General features: G+C 54.7%; 1 protein-coding gene across 1 annotated transcript; it reads left to right on the forward strand.

Moving 5' to 3' along the window:
- ALKBH5 (alkB homolog 5, RNA demethylase) lies at positions 1 to 22,139 on the forward strand. Its single transcript, XM_058283352.2, has 4 exons — positions 1 to 891; positions 9,159 to 9,239; positions 19,499 to 19,654; positions 20,489 to 22,139. The coding sequence occupies exons 1-4, from the start codon at positions 122 to 124 to the stop codon at positions 20,664 to 20,666; spliced, it is 1,185 nt and encodes a 394-aa protein (XP_058139335.1). The 5' UTR covers positions 1 to 121; the 3' UTR covers positions 20,667 to 22,139.
- The last annotated feature ends 1,106 nt before the right edge of the window (positions 22,140 to 23,245 follow it).

The raw sequence follows: 23,245 nt of genomic DNA on the forward strand, positions 1-23,245 counted from the left end.
CGCATGGGGGCCCGGCGCTGAGGACACCCTCCCCTCCGGGGGCGCCGGGGCGCGTCCCCCGAGGGCCATGCCCGCCCGCCCCGCCCGCCCGGGAGGACCCTAGAGCAGCGGCGCGGGGGCCATGGCGGCCGCCAGCGGCTACACAGACCTGCGGGAGAAGCTCAAGTCCATGACGTCCCGGGACAACTACAAGGCAGGCAGCCGGGAGGCGGCCGCCGCCGCCGCCGCTGCCGTGGCAGCCGCCGCCGCCGCCGCCGCGGCGGCCGAGCCCTACCCGGCGCCCGGGTCCAAGCGCAAGTACCAGGAGGACTCGGACCCGGAGCGCAGCGACTACGAGGAGCAGCAGCTGCAGAAGGAGGAGGAGGCGCGCAAGGTGAAGAGCGGCATCCGCCAGATGCGCCTCTTCAGCCAGGACGAGTGCGCCAAGATCGAGGCCCGCATCGACGAGGTGGTGTCCCGCGCCGAGAAGGGCCTGTACAACGAGCACACGGTGGACCGGGCCCCGCTGCGCAACAAGTACTTCTTCGGCGAGGGCTACACGTACGGCGCGCAGCTGCAGAAGCGCGGGCCGGGCCAGGAGCGCCTGTACCCGCCGGGCGACGTGGACGAAATCCCCGAGTGGGTGCACCAGCTGGTGATCCAGAAGCTGGTGGAGCACCGCGTCATCCCCGAGGGCTTCGTCAACAGCGCCGTCATCAACGACTACCAGCCCGGCGGCTGCATCGTGTCCCACGTGGACCCCATCCACATCTTCGAGCGCCCCATCGTCTCCGTGTCCTTTTTCAGCGACTCGGCGCTCTGCTTCGGCTGCAAGTTCCAGTTCAAGCCAATCCGGGTGTCAGAACCTGTGCTTTCCCTGCCGGTGCGCAGGGGGAGCGTGACTGTGCTCAGGTAACCCGCCCGGGAGGAGGGGGCGGCCCAGTCCCCTCCTGCCTTTAGCTCCCCACCTGGCCCGGGAGGCAGCAGCCAATCGGCGCCCGGGTTCCTCACGGTCCCCACCAACTCTGTGTTCTTGTATTTGTAGGTGGTGGAGCACGGCGGGCAGGGGGAGGGAGGGGCCGGTGTCACCCGAAAGGGTTGGGGAACCGATTTGGAATTCTGTGTCCCCCAGGCAGGTTTGACTCCATCACGGATTTGTCTGAGAGTTCATGCAAAGGCATCTCTCCCGAAGGCAGGCAGCCTGGGAGGGTATATCGGAAGTCCAGGATTTTAGGCATCTTTCTTGTGAGATTTTTTTTTTTGCAAGTCATTTTTCCATTATGGGCCTTCATTTCTAAATGTTTTTTGTTTTTGTTTTTTAAAAGAGAGTTGAACTTAATCAAAAGCCTTCCATGCTATGATTCTTTGTCTCTTTAACAGAAAACGCTCATGGATTCCTTAACAGAAAGTACACCCAGGCGAAGGCCCCTGAGAGCGCTTAATTGATGCACGGTCTTCTTTCCCCAGAGACAGCGTGCCTTCCTTCCCTGGAGTCTCACAGCTTAGTGATTGAGCCAGGAATAGGGTTCAGCACACTTTTAAAATTATCCCCTCTTGGTTGCAGAAGAGCCCATAGGTCCTTCAGAAGAAAATCACGAGCGACTCAAACCACATAAAGTTGGGCTTTTGGCCTGGTATCTGGCCTGGAAGTCATATTGGTGGCAGAACTTGGGTTCTTGGCCTGTTTTGGGTCTCAGACCCTGCAGAGAATTAGCTCAGTGCCCTGGCCCAAGAGGAGAAGGCCTGCTGGAGAAGTCTTTGTTTATTTGAAGCAGAAAATTTATTTGCAAGCTGTCTTCTTCCAGGCCTGAAACAGGTAAACCTAGGCGTATACTTTAATAATCCCTCAAACCTCTTAGGAGTCTAGACTGCAGCCATTCAGAACAGCTTGGTTGACCACGATATTAAAGTGTAGGATTGGGACACACCGGGGATTTGTTCTGAGCAGCTTAACCTCTGCAGCACTGTCGGTTCCGTGCTCTGGCCACAGCCATGGGGAGAGGCAGTCCCTGGAGCCCTCTTAATACGTGCGGCAGGTCGGCCGTCTCATTTGAGTAGGACAGCTGAGGCTGCTTTCCTGCCTGCGGATGGCAGCAGAATGTCTCAGGTCTCCTGATGGGAAAGACGGAAGGCTGGTGGCAGCAGAGACAGCGCTTAGGCTTCCTTATGCATCTGAAACACGGCACATGCCCACCTTGGGAGCCTGGAGGGCTGCTCACCAGTCAGGCCCTTTGTCACCCTTCAGAGCTCCTTGCAGCTACATGCTGCTCCCAAGTCCGTGTCTTCTCAGAACCCTTTACAGTGGGATTTTCAGGGCAGCCTTCCTCTGGCTGCTTTATCTTCTGCTCTCAGTGCTACAAGGAGCTCACACCAGAACCAGTTGGTTTCTTTCTTAAAAAATTTTTACTTAATTGCTTTTTTAAAAAGATACATAGATCACAAAAAATATTGCATTAAAAAAATATGAGGTTCCCATATATCCCGCACCCCACCCCACTCCTCCCACCAGTTGGTCTCTTTAACAGCATTAGTTTTCCACTCAGTTACAACTCCTCAGGATTGTGTTCAAGAGCTATAGCAGTGACCGTATATGTAAGGGGGAGATCAGGAGAGGCAATCTGTGACTTTGAGGCACCCCCACCCTGCAATACACACGCTCCTGTACCGAAGAGCAGAAGTTTTAAGTTTTTAAGATACAGGTCTGTTAGCTATCAGCAACAGAATTGCATCATCAGGAAAATTCTCTTGGTCTTTTCCTAGGAATAGTCAAGTCCCAGGGCCTTCCCAGCCTCTTCCAGCGCCTGCTGGGTTCAGCCTTGGCTGTGGAGTTGGTATGGGAGGCCCAGCCAGGTCCTGCAAGCACTGCTGCAGGCTCTCAGTCCAGCTCTGCTCTCATTGGCTTTGAGACCTTGTGGGTGTTCCTGGGCTGATTTTCACATCTGTCAGGTGGGGGTGATGCCAACTTCCTGGAGCCTTTTAGAGTGCAACGTGGAGGTTTTTAGTGTCTTAACACAGAGCCCGGCACAGGGTGGGCGCTTGAGTAGGTATCTACTTTCACATACCACCTTTCACCCATCCTCTCTCTCGTCAGCTAAGGGGCTAGTGAATGCAGTGGGACATGAAACGAGCTCTCTTCCTGGAGGGTGACTGCAGGAGCACAGTGAGGGGGTCATCTCACCCACTGTAAGCTGGAACTTGAAAGGTGACTAGGAGTTGGCCAAGTAGAGAAGTGGGGCAGGGGAGTGGGGCAGCAGCAGCGTCTTGGACGGCAGTAGCAGTGGGGCAGGGGTGGGGGTTCCAGCCACAGGGAACAGAATAGGCAAAGGGAAGGAAAGGGCTGACTTGCCACTGATGGAGTTCATTGTCAGTCCTCAGAGCCTACCTGAGGCAGAGGCCTTGGTGGAGGATCCCCGGATGAAGCTAGGTCAGGGCTGCTCAACAGCACCACTATTCACATTTTGGGCTGGCTAATTCTTCGTTGTGGGGGGCTGTCCTGTGCGTTGTAAGATGTTTAGGAGCCTCCCTGGCCTCTGTCTACTAAATGCTAGTTGTACTTTCTGTGACAAACTAAAATGTCTCCAAATATTGTCATGGGGGGTTGGGGTGGTGGTGGCAAATTACTCGAGTTGAGAACCACGCTGTCGGGTTCTGGGCACTGTCCCTCATTTAAATCTCTTAGCACTGTCTGGGCGCTCTCAGCTTGCTTGTGTGCAGGTGTTAGTGATATCCCTTTTCAGATCCTGCCGGGGCTCTTCCCCCAGCCGGGAGGAGGGATGGAGCTTACTCTTCCTTCCTGTACTGATCCCAGCCCAGCGCTGGTGAGCTATGAAGGGAGAATTGGAAGGGAGGGACTGCTAAAAGACAGCCCCGCTTTGCAGAATGGGGAGGGAGTCTACTGAATTCTGACTTGACTTCCCTTAGCTTTGAGTGTGGGGGTGTCTGTTCCTGTCCAAGGCGACATGGCAGGAACACAGTTTGGTATTTGAGCTTTGTCAGTGCGAATGTTGGTGTGTAGCAAACATTGACTCAGCAGTGTCCAAGCCTGGGCATTTAGAGCAAGGCCTCGTAAACCTTTCTGGAAGTGCTTTCAGACTCTTTTCCTTTCCAAGCCTGGTTGGCAGTTATTTCTTTGTAACCTTCCTATGGTGGGCCTGGATAGTCCCTCTAAATGCTGTTCTCTGGGGAAACATCTTTACCTCTACTTCATGTCAACTCATCCCACACACACACTGCCATTCTCTGTAGGGTGAATGGGGAAGATGAAAACAGATTCCAGTTGGATTAGCTGCAATAATTACCTCAGGGCTAATTGCTTACTTGCTGTTGCTTTTAATCGCTGCTTCCTGGTCTGTAACTGTGGTGGCCGTTTTCCCAGAGACCCGGGCCTTGGCTGCCCATCTGGAAATGACTCAAGTCTCCGTAATGCCTGTGCCGGGGGGCGTGTGGTGGTGAGTTCAGCCAGTGGCTCTCCAGTTGAGAGGTGGTGTTGGGTGGAGCAGGTACCCCTGTCATTTCTGGGCTAAGGGCTTATCTTGTTCAGCTGGATACAAGCAAAATTTAGCTGTCTGGCTTAAAATAGTTGGGAAAGTAGGGCAGGTAGGTCCTGGGCCACATCTCCTGGGTGGAGTATTCTGAGTCCACGGGAGGGGGAGGCACGACAAGAAGAAGGCGGGCTGCGCAGTCTCAGGAGGGGCCCTGAAGCAGGGGCTGTGGCTGCCCTTGGCCTGCCAGGCCTGCCGAAGGCAGAGGGCAGCAAAGGAAGGAAGCTGGCAGGCGAGCCGTGGTCTTCATCAGGAAGCTCTGAGCAAGCAGAGCATAAATAGGTCATAAAAATTTCAGGGCTGCTAGCCATTTTAGGCTGGGCAGTTGGTGTGCAGCCGTTGCCGAGATATGGTGCTAATGCAGGGCGCGGGCTTCTTCACAGGGCGAGTGGTTCCATTCATGGCTTCTGCGGAGACTAGCGAGGCCCCCCCCCAGGACATAGTTGGACCTTGTCACCAGAAACCCCAGGTTTACTCTTCCTACCCCTCATTTCATCTGCCCCATAACACACAGCCGAAAAACAGTGTGGCATAGACACAGAAACCAGGAGCATGGTATAAAACGTGGTTGAAGTTCCAGCACCACCACGTTTGCTGTTTGACCGTGGACAAGTTACCTAACTTCTAAACCTCAGTTTTCCTTGCCTGCAAAATGGGCCTACAGGCACTGTATAGAATTGTTAGAGAAGATTGAATCTTTCTTACCCTACTGAACACTTGAAAGTGTAGCTGAAATTGTCTCCAGAGGTGAGCTGCCTTCTGTGCTCAGCTACCGTGTATTCATGCTTGAATGCGCACAGAACTGGAACTCTGGGTGGGTTCCTGGATTTAGAAGGCCCCAGGATTTCTCATCGTCAAGTTAGGCCTCGTGTCTTCTGGGAGGCCGGGGTCTGAAAGTAACTTGTTCCTGAATTCGTGATTACGCCCTGCATCCAACTGGCTGGCTCCTCGGCTCTGCGGCCGGCCAGTGGGGAGGCAGACAGTGGGGCTGCCCCGGCCAGGTAACCCTTGCTGGAGGGAGGCTGCCTGCGGGCTGGGATCCTGGCCAGTCTCCCCATCTCTTGTTCCCTCCTGCCCTGGGTGGGGCCCGGGGAGATGGTGTGGTGGCCATCTTGGAAACGTTCCTTGACAGCTCGGTTCCCAAGGCTGGCTGTCCCCTGGAGGAGAGACGTATAGGGTTTTTCAGACTTCCCATTTAATCTCTGAGGAAGGGCCTGCTGCAGTCTCTATTTTGTAGATCTAGAACTGAGGCTCCAAAGCAGTAGAGAAAAGTTCAGCTCCACCGTGTGGAGAGATGGGAAGGCTTTTGTGGAGTCTTCAGTGGGAGATGTGATTTCCTTGAGGCCAAGTATAGTAGAGAGGCATCGCTGGATGTGGACTGGCAGTTGCGGGCGGGCGGGGGGGGGGGTACCCAGCAGGAGCGGGGGGCGTGGGGAAAGCTTCCCAGAGGAGGAGATGGACATGGACATGTCCGCTTCTGCAAGAGCCATTTTAAAGGTATAAAGCTGGTGGGTTACCCCTGCTCTTCCTGAATATGTCCCTGATGCTTGGTGTGAGAGGGGGAGCTGCAGGGGGCTCTGCTGGGCAAGGGGCGGGCTGACTGACCCGCATGAGGTACTTTCTTTCTTGTTGTGAAGACGAAAGAACAAGAGGCACTGAAACTTTTCTTCTTGCCAAGGTTAGGGCTGGGCCCAGGGCTTATTAAGTTTCAACCTGGCCGGTTGGGGCTCTCAAACGGTTTCTCTTAACAAGTAGGTTCCTTAGCAGTAATATAACCTTCTTCTGCTCTGCTGGACACTTGCAGCTGAAGGCTGGACAAGAAAAACTTCCCATGTTCAGAACTTGGTTTCCCCACTCCCTGTAGTCTCTGAGGAGGGGTCATTTGCCTTTGTTGTAGTTGCCAGGAAGTTCTGGAAGACCAGTACTAGTGAGTCCTTCGGGTGGGATCAGTGCCAAGGTCACTTTCATGGGCCTGTAAAGCCATCCCTCTACACTGGTTTTCCAAAGGCCTTCTGGACTTGGTGGCAGGAGCCCAGCATGGTATGTTCTCATTGCTAGAGCCCTTTGGAGAATGGGGGCAGGGGATTTGGAGCAGTTATACAAACATCTGGATTTGCTCCAGAACTGCATTAGGAGGAGAAGTTCCTTGTTGGAGATGAGAAGTTGGGGCTTTGGGTACTGCCTGGAACCGTGTTACACAGATTGATAGTACTGTTTGAATAATGGGGAAGGGTGCCTTTAGCCAGCATCATGGTCTCAGGCCTTAGAAATGGGTTTTGGAATGCGTTTGGGGAGCTTGGACTTAGCTCTGTAGGGAAGTCGTATGTGTATATATGGGACTGTTGTGCAGCCTTGACCCCCTCCCCTGTGGGGAGTCTCAGGAGCACAGGATGAGACCAAGCCAGAGCTTCCAGCCCTGGGAATGGGGCCCAGGAAGCCTCTGCTGCTGCAGGGAAACCCAGCTCATGCCTAGTTAGTAGAGGCTGAACCCAAGGCTCTGGCTGGCCCTGGGACGGTGCCTGGTGATGGAGGGCTGTGCCAAGCCTTCTGTACTGTCCAACAGTTCTCAGGTAGGCCTCCCACTGCCCTGCTCCAGGAGGGCTAGCCATGGTCATATAACTTTTTTTTAAAGATGTATTTATTTATTTGTCCCCCTTCCCCTCCTCCTGCCCTTCTGTTTTTTGCTGTCTCTCCTCATTTTCTGTCCTCTAGGATTCACTGGGATTCCATCCTGGGGACGTCTGATGGGGGGAGAGGTTCCCTGTCAATTGTACCACCTCAGTTCCTGGTTTCTGGTGCACTTCACTTTGACTTCCCCTTGTCTCCCTTTTGATGCATCTTCATCTTGCTACATGACTCACTTGCACGGACACTCACGCGGGCACTGGCTTGCCGTGCAGGCACGCTCTTCTTCTTTTTCACCAGGAGGCCCCAGGGATCGAACCCAGGTCCTCCCACATGGTAGGCGGAAACTCTATCACTTGAGCCGCATTCACTTCCTCCATATAACTCTTGATTCTACCTGGAAGGGAGAAGGTGCTTTCCTTTTAAAATCTTGTCGTCTTCAGTAGCCACAAACAGAAAAAAAAACGGCATTGCTGAGTATCGCAAAACGAACACCCAAGAATCTACTGCTATCCTTAATACAGATGAAGAAAGAAGTTTAGGCTTGGCAAGTGACTTAGTTGAGGTAACAAAGCTGGGGCTGGAGCCCAGGGTTCTTCCCCATCACTTGGTGGCAGTTCTCACTGTGTGCTGAAGGACATTAATAGGTACTGTTTGAGAAAAATTTCCTTCATTGGCGCTCACTTAAACAAAGCCAGCAGGTCTTTAGTAATGCTCAGAACCTTTAACATACTACTAATGTTTTTAAATATGCTCTGTTATTTTCCAAATTGATCTGACTTTGGGAGTTTGTCCATAGTCTCTCATGGGACTGGTGTTCACAGAGCAAACGCTGGAAAAATTCTCCTATAGGAGCAGCGTGGGGGAAAATCCCTAAAATAAAGGCTCTTTCCCCTATCCCAGCATGGCTTCAAATCAGATTTCCAAATTAGAAGTGCTTCCATCTTGGAGCTGGGCCAGAAGTAGCGTGGCTTTTTATCTCTCATTTGCTTTTGCATCTAACTCTTGCCCACAGTTGGACCGGCCTGGCCACTTTGAGGGGTCCTTCCTAGGCCCACAGCGTTTCTGGCTGTTAAATGTGGGTCTCTACGGTCACTCTTGAGAAAGGGAGCTTGTTAGCAGCAAGCAGAGAAGAATTTGCGGTCCAGGGTGGCCAGGTAAATCCTGAGCAGGTGGGCAGGCCACAAAGGTGCTCGTTTCCCACCAGGCCTGGGGCCGAGTGTTTCTGGCTGGGTAGAACTGCCGTGGCTCAGTGAAGGGACTTGGGATGGGGGTGTCTTTTGGGTGCCAGGCTCCCACTGAGAGGCAGGGGGCTCAGGAAGGTGAATTGGTTTTCAATTTCAAATCAGAGATGTCAGCTGTGAAGAGGACAGTCTACCTACCCATGTTCTTTGGTCCGTAAGCGATTTAAAAAATCACGGAACTTGTTGAAAATAAATGCTTAAGTGTGGTGGAAATTCTTAAAATATACCAAACACAGCTGTCTTCAAAAATTTGGATCCCCCAAATGGAGGCTTTTGAAAGCTTTTTCCAAGTAGGCAAATTTTTCAAATATTGGAGTCTTAGATTACCCTGGTGACTCAGTGCTGTCAGTGCCTGCCTTGCCTGCCGCTGGATGCTGAAGGGGGGAGGCGGGTGGGAATCAAGGTCTGGTCTCAGTAGCTCCAGCTGCCTCCAGAGGGGCTAAAGGTGTTCCTTCTCGAGGCCCCTTTAAAATGGAGCTCTTAGCCTGGTGCGGGAGATTCCTGCTTTGGCCGCTGCCTTAAGAGCTGTTAGGTCTCCTTTCCATCATCCCAGATTTTTCCCTGAGTGTTTTGTGGGTGAAAGCTTCCTGGAGTGTAACATGGTATTTCCCTCCCATGTAGAGCCTTGACCCTCTCAACTTGGGCTGTCCCCTTGCAAGGGGAAGGACCAGAGGTGGCTCTGAGACCTGGCCATGTCCCTGGGCCCTGGCTCCAGGAGCTCTGGTTGCATGTACACCCTCCACACTCACATGCCCGTGTTTCTTTTCAGTGGATATGCTGCTGACGAAATCACTCACTGCATACGGCCTCAGGACATCAAGGAGCGCCGAGCTGTCATCATCCTCAGGAAGTAAGTGCTTCTCACAAGTGGCACCTTCTGCCTCACCTGCAGGCCTGTCTAGGGATGGAGGGCTGGTTCCTGAGAACTCAGGGGACCACTGTGGCAGTGGCCTCACTGGGTGAAACCTCAGAGAGGAGAAGGCTGTATGTTCTCTTATTTTTAAATTTGAATTCTATGAGGATAAAATGGTTTTGTCTTTTCTTCAGATGGAATCTAAACTAAGTTCTGGGGCTACTGAACTAAGACATTTAGAGCTCAGCAAAAGTATATACTTCCAGTGTTTACAGGTACAGCCTTAGGATTTGGGGAGCATCTTCCAGACCCCCTCCCCTTCCTCAAGAGGAAGGAGGGATATTGGATCTCCTTTTCCCCACCTCCTTGGTTCTGATTTGTTACATGTGCTCTCACTGGATATTTTTAGACTGTGCCTTAGCAGCCTGCTTTAAAAATGCCTGGGTTTTCACTTCTGAGAGGAGCAGCGGGTGAGAAGAGGAGGCGAAGGTGGGATGTTGGATGCAGCATTCAGCAGGCTCACAGCTTGTGGTTGTCCCTCCTCTCTCGGGAGGGAGTTGGGGAGGTATACTGACGAACAGCGCCAGACCTGACCTTCCAGCACCTCCTCTTTCTCTTGGTGTGGTGAGTTGACTGAGACTGGTCAGAGGCCAGAATGAGCCCTCTTTGGGTTAAGATCAGCCTTCGTTTTGCATGGAGTTCCAGAGAGGATGGGTGATTGATTGCCCAGGGTCACAGAGGAGTTGGTGAGCAAAGTGAGACCAGTGCTGAGAGCTAGCTCAGATCAGGACACTGTATAGAGTTTGCCCTCTTTTTATTTTTTAAGATTTAATAAACTATTTTTTAGAACAGTTATAGATTTACAGAAAAATTGCTAAGATGGTAGAGAATTCTCATAAACCCTGCACCCAGTTCCCCTTATTATCCGAATCCTAAGTTAGTGCAGTGCATTTGTCGTAATCATTGAACCAGCATCGACACTTTATTAACTGGTATGTACTTTATGTACATTTCTTGGGTTTTTACTAAATGTCTGTTTTCTGGTCCAAGAGCCCGCACTACACTTAGTCATCATGCCTCCTCAGACTCATCTTGATTGTGACAGTTCTGATGGCCTTGAGAGGTGGACTGGTCAGGTGTTGTGTCGCTCTCCCTCAGTTAGGATTTGGTTTGTGTGTGCCCCTGCTTATCCCGGGGCTGCTGGTTTTGGGGAGGAGTGCTGCAGTGGGGTAAAGTGCCATTTTCTTCATTCCGCTGCATATCATGGGTACATGCCGTGTGAATGGTTTGTCCCTGTTGATGTTGACCTTGATCGACATCAGCAGCTGAGGTCGTGTTTGTCAGGTGTCCCCACTCTGAAGTTCTTTCACCTCCTTTCCGTGGAGGGGAAGGAAGGAAACCACTATGAATAGCCCACGCCTAAGTGGTGGGGAATTACACTCCACCTCTGTGAGGGTGAGTGTCTACATGAGCTATTTAGAGGTTTTCTGCATGGCGGATTTGTCTCCACTTACTTATCCAATCCTGTATTTATATCAGCATGGACTCATGGCTATTTTGTACTTTGGGTTTTAATTCAATACTCCTTTATTTTGTGCCTCAAATTAGTTCCCGCTTTGGCCACTGGGAGCTCTTCAGTTGGCTCCTGTGTCCTTTGGACATGCCTACCTCAGTTTGCTTGCTTGTTTGTGAGCACTTCCTTACTTTCTGGCTGCCATCTTTTTAACTTTAATAACTTTGGCATCCTAGCCCTTTGGGGCCAGAACTCCTGAATAATGTGGTGGTAAGTCTCTTTGGCATGACTCTGTCCCTTGGTCAGGTCCAACCTGTGGGACAGTTCTGGCAGTTCAAGGCATTGGTGCAGGCAGAGCTCTGAGCTCATATTGGGAGCTCCAGACACTTGGGTCAGCTTTGCTGCTGGCATTCTCTCTCCTTTGGCCTAAAAATATTCCCAGAATTGACCAGAGGAAGGGTTTTTTATGTGTCTATCCATATTATTTTCCTGCAATTCCTGGGACAGGCCAAAGCCCAGAACCTGGACGTGAAGGATCCCAGAGTGCGGCACTTTCCGGCCCCCCTCCTGGTCATTTCTTCTTGGGCTGCATCTGGCACCTCCTCCTGCAGCCAGGCCAGGAACCTGGGTGGAGCTCCCGGGATATGTGGAACCAGAGCATTAACTTTGCAGGTGTTCCTCCCTGCCTTGAAATCTTAGCTGGAGGTGCTGATGGGGTAGCCGTAGCCCAAGTATTGGTTCAGTCTGCTCACTGCTGCTCTCCTCCTGAGTGGTGGCTCCAGTACTCAGCTGTCCAGACTGTCTGAGTCGGGCAGTCCTCGAGGAGCTAGGAGTCTGCACTGGTAACTCGCTCCCCTGTGAGCTTTTTGGCTACCTGGGTGAAGCCTGGGAGAGGAGAGGTGGCGCCTGACCCTAGGGAATGGCTGTTGGGTGTCACAGGCTCTACAGCCTTTTTTGACTTGAGCACGTCCAGGAGCTAACTTGGTTCTGGGCCAGAGGGCAGAATGACAGAGCTTTGGGGGGAGGGGGCTAGAGAGGAGTGCAGTGATATCCCCCAGCTTCACCAGGCAGCTGAACTGGGAGAGTTCCAACTCTGCGGAGCCAACCCAGAGGAGCAGAGCAGAGGCATGGTATCTCTTTTTGGCCTGCAGGGTAAAACCCAAGCTCCTCAGGGGCCTTTTGAGGGCCTTGCCTGGCCATCCAGCCCAGTGTGATGCTTCTTCCTTCATTCCTTCATCTTCACTCTTCACCTGTGGTGAAGTATGTATAACTCTAGCCAGCCCTGGGACCTGGGCTCATGCCACCATGTGGCTTCTGTGGGGAGCACCTGCCTGTGGAATGTGTTCGTCTTCTGACCCTGTCCCCCTCCTTCGCCTCCCCCAAAGTGGAAGTTGGTTAGCCTGGTCATCCTTCAGGGCTCGGGCGCTGACCATTGACATGCGGGAGTACCATGTGCACCCTGGGGCCCTTAGTGTACTACATAGGGAGTCTCATCTGGCCCGTGTACTTGCCATTGCAAATGCTCACATCTGTGTTCTGTGGGGGCCAGCATGAAGCTCAGCCTGTGTGTGGAGGACAACTCAGGCTGGTGAGAGTGGCTCAGAGCAGCTGCAGGGCATGAAATAGAAGGGGAGCCTCCTGACGCAGGCCTGCCTCTGAAATCAGCAGAGTGTGGCCTTGCATAGGCAGTGGGGAATGGGGGTGGGGGACACCTGGGTGCTTTGGTATTCCCTGGCGAGGCCATGTTTAGATGGGTAGATACCATCTGCACATTGAGACTGGCCCTGTGCCTGAGCCAGTCCTGCCTTCTCTCAAGTTAGGGTAAAGATTGCACAGGCTGCTGAGGGCAGGCCTGGGGAGCCTGTCACTGGCTTAGCTCAGTCAGAGTGGGAGGGTTTTTCTAAGGGCCTAGGGAAGGAAATGGGTGGCCAGCTGTCCGGTGCCTTCTGGTTCAAGATGCAGACTCTGTTGGGTGTTGACGGTGTTGCGTCTTCATGTGGTGCTATCATTTCTCACAGGGAGGATTGGGAGGCTGGGAGTGGTTTTCTGAGTGGAATCCCAGGCTGCAGCTTGGTGCTCTACTCCATTTCAGGTCCCAAGCAGTACGTGGCTTAGCAAGACCTTGAACCCAACTCCCAGTGCTGGGGCTGGTGGTGGTCCCTTATGGTTTGGCATGGTGGAACAGCCCAAGTCCCCCCCCACCCCTGCCCCGATGTGACTTGAAGAAACTGGAGCTCAAATACAGCAGGACTCCCTTGCCTCTTATGCAACTAGACCACTGATTGGTGAGAGTGCTTAAAGTAGCAAGGGAGGGGACGAGGCAGGAGGTGGCAGATTGTTCAACTCCTTGAGGCCCCTCAGCATCCCCCAGCTGTCCCTGAATGTTGCTGCCTTCCAGGCTGCCAAGACCAGCGGCCCACCATGCATCTTATCTTGATCCATCATTGGTGCCCCTGGCAGGGAAGCTGGACCATAGTTGGGAGGCCTTTGTTTGCTCCATTATGAGACGTCACTGGTGCCTGTCTCCTGTGGGCATCTGTTCTTGTCTGACCATCCCAGGGCTGGGAGGATATAGTTGGGGGACTTGGGTGAAGGAAGAACGTGCGTTCTATCATGTCCCTGAACCTAAACTTCCTAGAAGTGTGGTTAGTTTAAAATAACTGGTGAGATAACCAAAAGGCTGACTAACTTCTGGGGTGTAGCAGTTCACCTGCAAGTGCCCTCCATTTTCCCATGATACCCTGGTGCGCAGCCCCTGCTCTTCCTGCAGGACCTTACTGGCTGCCCATACGGGCCCCACCTCCTACGTGCCAGGTGCTGGGTAGTGTGTTGCTCACCCCTTAATCCTAAGAGCGATGCCTTTGGCCACCTGGTTATCTCTGAATTATCTCTGAACGGGGATTTCTGGGGTTTGGTTGGATTCCTTGGAAACATCACCATCTGTTCTGTACATGGCACTTGAGCTAGGCACCTCAGGAAACAGTGCTACCTCACTGTCTTATATGGAGTCGGCTGTACTTTGTGTGCTCGTACGACACAGGGCAGATGGAGCACTGTAAAAAGCACAAGGGTATGTCCCTGAGGGCCTAGCAAAACAAAAGGTTACCTCCCACTCAGGAGGGTCAGTGCAGGTAGAAGAACCAGCTCCTGAGCTAGGAACTGCTGACCAGACAGAAACTTGCAGGCTGGAAGCCAGTGGGTACTGGGGACCTGTGCAGGGGGTGGGGGGGGCCCTTGGGGCCCTGCAGTTGGTGACCAGGGCACTATCCCTCAGCCTACAGCTCGGCTCCTGTGGACGGCTGCTGGGGGCCTCCAGTGCTGTGCTGAGTCCACCCATAAGCCTCCTCTTTCTGAGATGGGTTAATAGTTAACCGTTCCAGTTAACCACATAAAGTGGTTCAAGGCATTGTAAATAGCCCACATTTTGCTTTTGGTTAAGTGGAACTCAGCTTAGAGTGATCCAAAGCTGGGAAAAGAAGCTAGAAACCCCTTGGCCAAGTGCTGACCAAGGCCAGTGTGTGCTAGGTTCTGTGCTGGTGCTAGGAGAACGGTCAGTGTGGCCTCTCCTCACGCTGCTTTTCAGTCAGGGCAGGCATCTAGCAGCCCACCAGGAACTGGGCACGCAGCTTTCCAGAGGAGGTGCCACGTGGGTGTTAGCCGGGGCTTCGGGGGGCTTGGGGGAAGAGACTTCAGGCAGAGTAGGTGCTCTTTGCAGAGGTTGGCAGGTGAGAAGAGGGGCGGCCCTGGGGGATGGGAGATCACCCAGTGTTCTGGAGCTTAGAGTCTCGATGGGGTGGAGGGCTAGATAAGGATCAGAGATAAAGGCCTCCTGCTGCGCTGGGGCATCTGGAGGGCAGTGGGATGGCTGGAGGCCAAGTGCTTAGAGAGGAGGGGTTGTGGTCAGGACTGCCCGGGTAGGTAGGTAGACAGAGCGGAATGGCTTGTGTGGTCGCTCAGGGGCCGGGGGGAGATGCTCGGTGAAAAGCAGGGCAACCTGAATGTGGGCTCCCCATGTGGATAAGCAAAAGGTTGACGGTGGCGGGTGTACTCTGGGTTCTGTCCCTCCTGGTGGGCTGGGGGGTAGCAGCCAGCTCTGGGTTTCCTGAGCCTGGCAGCCTGGCCTGGCCTGAGGCACTGCCCCCACCAGGGCCTTGGCCATCACCAGGCCTGGGTGTTGCTCCTCCCTCCATGATCGCTGTGGGACTGTTAAGGCTTCATTTGTTCCCTGGTCCAGCGACTGTGCGTGCACACGTGGCCCTGCTCGTTCTGTGCTGTCTGCAGCTCGCCTGAGGAGGAAGGGGGCAGTGTGAGCTTGTTATATACCTGTGCTCACACCTGGAAGGTAGGGGCATTTAGGTGTGGGGGCTGCTGCTTCTAGCCCCTCATCTTGATGGTCAGGGGTTAGGGATGGGGAAGGCTGTTCCTAGTGGGTGTGCTGAAAATAAAGGCACCTGACTGGGAGGGAAGGGAAGCGCGGAGGGCTGGGCCTCATTGGCCCTGACAGGGGGAGGTATACTTGGCCTCAGACCTTCTGGTGTCTTGGAAGATGACCCCAGGTCTTTCTCGGGTGCAGGCTGGGGGGCGCCCTGGGCCCCCAGGGATGGTGAGCCTGTTGCCTGGCTCCTGGGGCTTGGGTGTACACGTGTGGTGTCACTTGGCAGCGACCACACTCCCCTTGGGGCCTGGGTGTGTGTGCAGTTGTCTGGGCTTGTCTGCTGGGAACCCCTTCTGTGAGTGAGACCCCTCATGGGGGCTTTTAGGTGTTTCTGACCATATCAAGCTGCTATCTGATGCCAGAACTGCTCTGTGGAGAGTTAGAGAGAAGCAGCAGGTTGGGGAGAGGGTGCTATTGCAGGAGAGGCATTGGGGTGCAGCTTTGTAGGAGTCTGATGCTTCGGCTGGAGCCCAGAGTGAGACCGAGAACCCAGGTTCCCAGCTCTACAAGGGAGGCGCTTGGATAGGCCTGTCTGTCACACTGCCCCTGTCTTCTTGCTCCGATGGGAAAGCTAGGCTTTGTAGCACAAGGGTGCTTGGTGAGGGGGGGAACACGAGGTTGGGGGGCTTGTTGGCAGAAGGGTGGGGTGCTGCCTTCCCCAGGGTCAGGCATGGTCACTGGCCTTCAGTGCAGGCTGGTTCCTGCCCCTGGAAATGGTGGAGCTGCCTGCACAGCTCTGCGCTGCTGCAGAGAAGAGCTCATCTAGATGTAAGAGGCCCTCCCAGGCCAGGGGCTGGGCGATTCCTCATTGTCCTCCCCAGCAGCTCCTCTGGAGGATTGAATGAGTGATGATACCTGGGTCCAAGTGGGCTTCCCTCAGCTCGCAGAGGCTGCAGTCAGCAACCTTTGTTCTGGCTTCCCCTGTGCCCAGGGACCCCGCTTTGTTCTGGGGCATTCCTGCCATCCTAGGGGACCTCGTCTCTGGGTATGATGGGCTGCCTGGCTGACCCTCACCCAGAAGGTGCTTTTCTTCTCTAGTACCTGCGGTGGTTCGCGGTGGCCCCTGGATACGAACTCATCTCTGTAAGGCAGGTCTTCATTCCTCTTCTCACCTGGGGAGGCCCAGACTTTTGACTCCAAATTTGGGCCTCCCTGCCCTAAGCCCTGAGGGCCCTGCTCCCTAGGAATTGGCTGTCTTTTCAGAGGGGTTGGCCTGAAGTTAGGCTGCTAGTGGGCTCTGGGCTTGGGTTCTAGCCCTGGCCTGGCCTCTTGAAGCTTGGTGGCTTCTTAGAAAGAGGGTTGGGGCTGGATAGCAGGAGCTTCTCCAGTTGTTGTTAGATGTACTTGAAACAGCCCCAGGGGGATGTGTGAGGAGCCCAGGAGCCCTGGAGCTTGTCCTGTCCTCAAAGTAGGATTGAAAGGCTGGGTTTCTGGTAGGGCTACCGCTGACGGCAGCAGGGCTATCATGTTGTGGGAAACAATCCCTTCCCTTCCTTGAACAGCCAGAGAGAGAAAAGTGTCAGTACCCCCTGCCTGGCTGCCCAGAGTGGGGAGGACTGGGGCCAGCCCCAGGGCTGGGCATGGCGGCCGAGGCGGTGTCGGCGTGGCAGGGTGTGCGTGTGTTCACCAGCCCTGGGAGGTGTGTGCGTTGAACTGAGCACAGACTCTTGCCTTGGTGACTGCTGATCCGTTGCTCCCCTGAGAAGACGGCTCCGGGCAGCTGGGCCCTGCCCACCAGTGCTTCCTTGGGACTTCTTGGGCACCCTGGGGCCTTTTGGCCCTGACTGTGGTCTCCTGCTCCTGTGCGTCTTAGTGTTGGAGTTAACCCTGTGCGTGCCAGCGGAAGGGCTTGCCTCGAAGTCCAGCTTGATGGCTGGTGTCTCGTGGGTCTGGTCTCTGCTACCTGGACCCCTCCGGAGGTATGAGGCCTGGCACCGAAAAGGTCCTGGGGCTCCGGTGGTTCTGATCCACATCCTCCTGTGAGGTGTTGCCCAGCTCTACCTCTTGCTCTGTGTCCCTCCAAAGGGTGCCAGCCTTGAAGAGGTGACTTGTCTTGGATTCCTAGATCCTCGGAGCTGAAAGAGCACTTGGAACCATTTGCGTTTCTCCCTTCTCTGCTCAGGACAGAAAGTGGGGCCTGGAGAGGGATGGTGACCAGGCCTGGATCTTCATCCTTCCTGCTTCCCTGAGCCCCCCCAGCACCCAGAATGGAGGCTGAGCCTGATAGACACGTAGGTGTGGCTGGGTCCTTCTGGCCTCCCCACCTCTGAGGCCAAAGCCAGGTGATGGTTGCCTTGCCTGCCAGGCCTGGGAGTCTCATCTGGACTTGGTGCTTCTTCCCCGGCCCTCCAGGAGGTGTGACTTGGAACCTTCCAGCCCGTTTCCCTGGCTCTTTACAGCAGGGCCAGTGAGGGTCTGCAGTAGGGGATGGTGGTACTGCGAGGCAGCCCTTGGGCTTCCCTCCTGCTGCCCCCCGCCCCGTCCTGGTGACGGCTGCCTTTTGGGTCCCACCCTGATCACCACCTGAGCCCTCAGAGCCAGCTCACTTCGTGGTGCCCAGTGGTTTATGGAAGAGGTGGCTGGCCCCATCCTGTCACCCACCAGCCCTTGCTACCCGGGCCTTCATGCAGGCCCCTCCTGGCCCTTGTTCCCACCTGCCTGGCCTGCGCCACACGAGAAGCCCTGGAGCTGCCTTGAGGTGTTCCCAGGCCAGCTTCCTCCCTGCCAGCTTCATGAAGGATTCCATCACTACCCTGAACTCTGCCTGGCTTCTCCATCCCCTCTTCCCTGACCATACTCGAGTGTTTTCCCTTCACTAGCCATGTGCTCCTTGAAACCCCTGCTCGGTACAGGGTGGGCAGTACAAACTGGGACTGGGGCATTTGCCTTGGAAAGCCCTCTGGCTTCTGCTCAGCCAGTGTCCTGGAACAAGTAGCAGCTGCCTGTCAACTGGCAGGGCTGGAGCCTGTCCCTTCCTCCTGCAGTCACAGCCAGGCTTGTGGATATGGAGTTGGGTCTGGGCTCAGCTCTGCCACCCCAGACCCTGTTCCCCAAAGCCTTTCCACAGGCCTGGGCAGGGCAGGCTCCCTGTTGCAGTGTTTAAGGCAAGGATGAGGTGTCCGTTGGAGCATATTTGTGCCCTCCAGTTGGGCCCTCTGCTCTCGGGCAGATGGAACAGATGCTGCAGAACCTCTGGGCCTGAGGAGCGTGAGCTGGTTGGCTCTGTTCAACTGCTTCAGTCTAGGCCAGCCCTTGGGTCTTTCCCTGGGGCTGCAGATCCATATCTTTGGGAGCCTCCAAGCAGAAGGGTCTAAACTTAAGGCCTAAACTTAAGGAGGGTATTTATTTATTTTGAAATTCTTTTTCTCTCCTCCTCCCCCCCCCCCATTTCTGCTCTCATGTGTCCATTTGCTGGGTGTTCTTCTGTGACCCCTTGAATTCTCGGTGGCACCAGGAATCTCTTTAAAAAAAAAAAATTTCTCCCCGTCGTCTGCTATCTCTGTCCATTTGCAGTGTATTTTTCTGTGCCCATGTCTGTCCTTATCAGCAGCACCGGGAATCTGTTTCTTTTTGTTGCATCATCTTGTGTCAGTTCTCTGTGTGTGTGGTGCCATTCCTGGGCAAGCTGCACTTTCTTTCCCACTGGGCGGCTCTCCTTATGGGGCGCACTCTTTGCGCGTAGGGCTCCCCTAAGTGGGGGACACCCCTGTGTGGCAGGGCACTCCTTGCGCGTATCAACGCTGCGCATGGGCCAGCTGCACACGGGTCAAGGAGGCCCGGGGTTTGAACCGCGGACCTCCCATGTGGTAGATGGACGCCCTATCCATTGGGCCAAATCCGCTTCCCTTGTGTCTCCTTTCTGTTGCATCATCTTGCTGTGTCAGCTTTCCGTGTGTATGTGGCACGGGACGGCTCTCTTTGCGGGGGCACACTCCTTGTGCATGGGGCTCCCCTACGCGAGGGACACCCCGACGTGGCATGGCACTCCTTACATGCAGCAGCACTGTATGTGGGCCAGCTCACCACACAGGCCAGGAGGCCCTGGGTTTGAACCCTGGACCTCCTGTATGGTAGGGGCCGCTCTATCGGTTGAGCCATATCTGCTTCCCTTAAAGACGGTCTTTAAAAGTCTGCTAGACCAGTCCTCAGTTGAGCAGTGAGGAGACTGAGGTCCAAAGCCAAGCCAAGACTGATAGACCGCAGAGCTCACTGGCCTCCACTAGGCCTGGCCCAAGAGTCTTGGACAGTTTGGGGCCAACACTCTCCCCAAAGGCCCATCAGTTCATGCCACGTGTGCTTCCTTTGCAGGACAAGATTAGATGCACCCCGGCTGGAAACAAAGTCCTTGAGCAGCTCTGGGTTACCACCCAGCTATGCTTCAGATCGCCTGTCAGGAAACAACAGGGACCCTACTCTGAAGCCCAAGAGGTCCCACCGCAAGGCAGACCCTGATGCTGCCCACAGGTACTCGCTGAGGCCCCCACCAAAGGTCTGGAAGGTAACCCTGTGGCTAGGGAAGCCTGAGGCAGGCTGGCTAGGGGCCTGGGGTTTCCCACTTTTCCAGAACCCCATGTCGGGTCTTCCTCTGGATTGGTGGTGTTTCCACCTGTCCCCTGGCCTGCTGCTTAAACCCCCAGAGAGGAGGAGTCCAGACAGACTCAGGCGGATGGGAATGCTTTGTGGTATGTTCAGTCCCACTGGATAGATGTTCTCGTGGGTTTATACTGCAGTGTCAGGAGGGAAATTAGCACACAGAGCCCAGTGAACCAGGGACCTATAGCTCAGGGGCTGGGAGAGGGTCCTGAGGCGGTCACAGTTCAACTGAGACCAGAGGATGAGGAGGATGTGCAGGAGGGCATTCCAGGCTGGAGGTGCTTTGGAGTTGCTGGGTGAGCTAATCACCCAAGGCAGGAAGGAGCGCAGTGGTTTTAGGGCCCGTGGCATTGGAGAGCAGAGGAGGCAGAGAGAGAGCCAGTGGGGGCCGAGTCTGAGGGGGGCAGGCCACACCAGGCAGGGTCTCGAGGCTGTGGTAGGGCTGGCCCCCTCTGTCCTAAGCAGACCCAGGCTCAGCCAGGGGCAAGACCACTCCCCAAAGGGTCATTGGAAATCCGTGTCCCAAAGACCAGGGATGGCTACCGGCACTTGGTGGACAAGGACACCTGCCCATACCGTTCTCGTTGAGAGCCACGGAACCAGAGTGGCCTGTTGCACAGACGAGGTGTCTGGGCCAGGTGGGGCAGGCAACAAGGCTGGGCCCCTCCTGCAGCCTCCGAGGTAACACATCGCCCTTCCTTGCAGGCCACGGATCCTGGAGATGGACAAGGAGGAGAACCGGCGCTCAGTGCTCCTGCCCACGCACCGGCGGAGGGGCAGCTTCAGCTCCGAGAACTACTGGCGCAAGTCCTATGAGCCGGGGGGGGACTGCTCAGAGGCGGCAGGCAGCCCTGCCCGGAAGGTGAAGATGAGGAGGCACTGAGGCCGCCGGGTGCACCCTCTGGGGACTCTGGCTGATCTTCGCCTAACTGCCCCTACTCTTCATTTGTTTTGTTTTGAGGGTTTTTGTTTTTGATTCTATATATTTCTTTCCTTGGTTTGTTGCCTGTTAAGGCTGAAGAAGAGAATTGGCCAGGACCTGGGTTCTCGTGTTGCTGGTTTTCCTTCTCAGTGGAAAGGCTGTTGGCATCGTAGGGGACAGAAACTCACACTGGACTGGCCAGTAGAGGCTTGGGAGGCAGCCGCATTCCAGCAGGGCTGTCAAGCTGGGTTTATTTAAAAGCAACAAAGTGTTTTGGTTAAGAGAATTCTTGTTTTGCTTTAAATGTATATCTTTCAGTGTTCTAAACAAAGTTCAATCTCCTGCCCCATTCCTTCCCTTCCTCCACTGACGTCTGCGCTTGGTTGAGGTCCCTTGGAGTTAGGCAGGTTCCGCGCAAGGCCTGCTCAGCCCCGGCCTTGCTGTCCCCCCCCACCCCTCACTTGGTCTCCAGGCTCTGGAAGCTCAAGCAAACACCTCTTTTTCCTCCTGTGGCCGAGTTGTTCAGGATGGCTGGACAGGGGCTTAAACAGTGCCAGCCCCCTGCCATCCTAAAGCTGTTGCTGAGCACCGCCCGCCTGGGCTTCCTTCACGCCCACCTGCTCAGCCCACAATTCCTTGGGGCTGCCAAGGGGCCCTGACCCCTTCTGCCAGGCGTATGCCCCTTTGCTGGGTTGCTGTTTTCAGGCATATGACTGTGAGTGTATAAAACAGACTTGCCATGTTGGGTCAGTTTTAGGAATTGTTTCTAGCTAGAGGGACTGTTGTCCTTCTAGGTCTAGTGTTTGGGATATGGAAAATTGTGGTGTGTGGTAGGGTTTTTGTTTTGTTTTGAGTTTTTATTTTTTCCTTTGGTCTCTGGCATTTTCCTTTCCCTCCCCTTTCTCCTGCATTGGCCAGCTTGGGCCTTCTCCCCACGTTGGCCCCTCTGTCCGCCTGCAGCATGCATCTGAGGCCCGCGCTCAGGCCTTCAGACTAGGTTGGTACCTCCTCCACCGTGGAGTGGGAGCTGGGGAAGGGTCTTTAAAAAATAATAATAATAATAAAAGAAAAAAGTAGTGTAAAGTCTTTAGTAGTTTCTCCCCGTTGACATCCTTGAAGGCAGCAGGTTTTGCTAATTGGATTCACTAGGAAGTCGTCCTTGCCAGGCCCGGGCCTGCCTGGGAGCAGAGACCCTCCCAGGGCTCGGCCCGAGGCTGCCAGGCCCACAGAAATCCGGGGCAGCCACCCTCAAGAAGCCCCTCTCAGGGGCCAGAACTCCTTTGCCAGAGTGGATTCTCAAGTTGGGACTGCATAACTAAAGCAGTTGCAGTTTTATTTTTTTTTACAGCTTTTTTCCCAAAAATGATTTGTAGTTGTGTGTGCAGCACTTTGCCCTGATATGTGTGCGCTACAATAAAAACCAAATCTAATATATTTTGAAACAGTTGTCTGATGCTGTCGTAAGAGAGGGCGTATACTCTGGCACTTCCTTAATCCTTAAAGTTTTCTCTTTGAACTTTGAACCAGGGTGGTAGGGGGCCAGAGCCTGTTGCCCACCAGGATCCCAGAGGAAGAGATGCGTACTGGACTCTCGTGCCTTGGGCTGAGGCTGGAGGGGGACCTGCTCTCTGCCCACTGCCCTCCTACCCACAGAGGACAGGCTTCATGAACTTGGGGTGCCCCAGGAGCCAGGATCACACCCTGCTGAGTTTCTGAAGCCCCTCCTTTGGGGGTGATCAGAGAGGCTGCATGCCAGTGGTAGGGGGAATAGCATGAGCAAAGGTGGGAGCAGGCAACCTGGCTTTTGTAGAAACTGCAAGTGGTTTGGTTTTGCTCATTAAACAGATTCTTGAGTTCCTCTATGCTGGGCTCGAAAGATGCTGGGTATACAGGCGGAAGCAGACACATGTTATTAGGTTGGAACCTAGAGGATTTCTGTCCCTCCAGATCTCGGGCCTGGCCAAGGACGGCATTCTGGAGCCTTCCTTACTCCCAGGGCTCATCGCCAGCTCGCTTGGGCCAGATTCTTGCTGTGAAATGTGGAAACCTGGGCAGGCGGCTTAATTGCCATTTAACAGGAGGAGAGGCCAAGAGGGGAGGCAACTGGCTAGGGCTTGGTCTGCTGGCCTGTGCCAGGTTATGAAGGGGGGCCTGAGCTCAGGCTGGGCAGCCAGCGGACCCCGGGTCCTTGGACTTGGCAGAGGTGGGCAGCCCCCACCCCATGCCTGGGCCCTGACATGGGTTGGGATGGGGGCACAGGTGGAAGGTGGGGAACTAGGAGGGACCCCATTTTGTGGCTATAACAAAGCCAGTCTTAGGCTATTTTCAGTTCCTGGGTGGAAGGTGCTTCACCCTGCAGGGTTGTGGGGGTCTGAGAGGTTGGAGGAAGGGGGTCTGGCCATAACCCCCACTAGGACCTTAAGGACACACGGGGCACCCCAGGCTCCCTGAATCTACCTGTTCTGGCTGTCCCCTGGGCACCAGCTCTGGGGGCCAGGGGCCGAGTCCCAGCCAGCCTCTGACATAGTAGGTAATCTGGC

Source organism: Dasypus novemcinctus, chromosome 21 (assembly GCF_030445035.2).
Source record: "Dasypus novemcinctus isolate mDasNov1 chromosome 21, mDasNov1.1.hap2, whole genome shotgun sequence".
Lineage (NCBI taxonomy): Eukaryota > Metazoa > Chordata > Mammalia > Cingulata > Dasypodidae > Dasypus > Dasypus novemcinctus.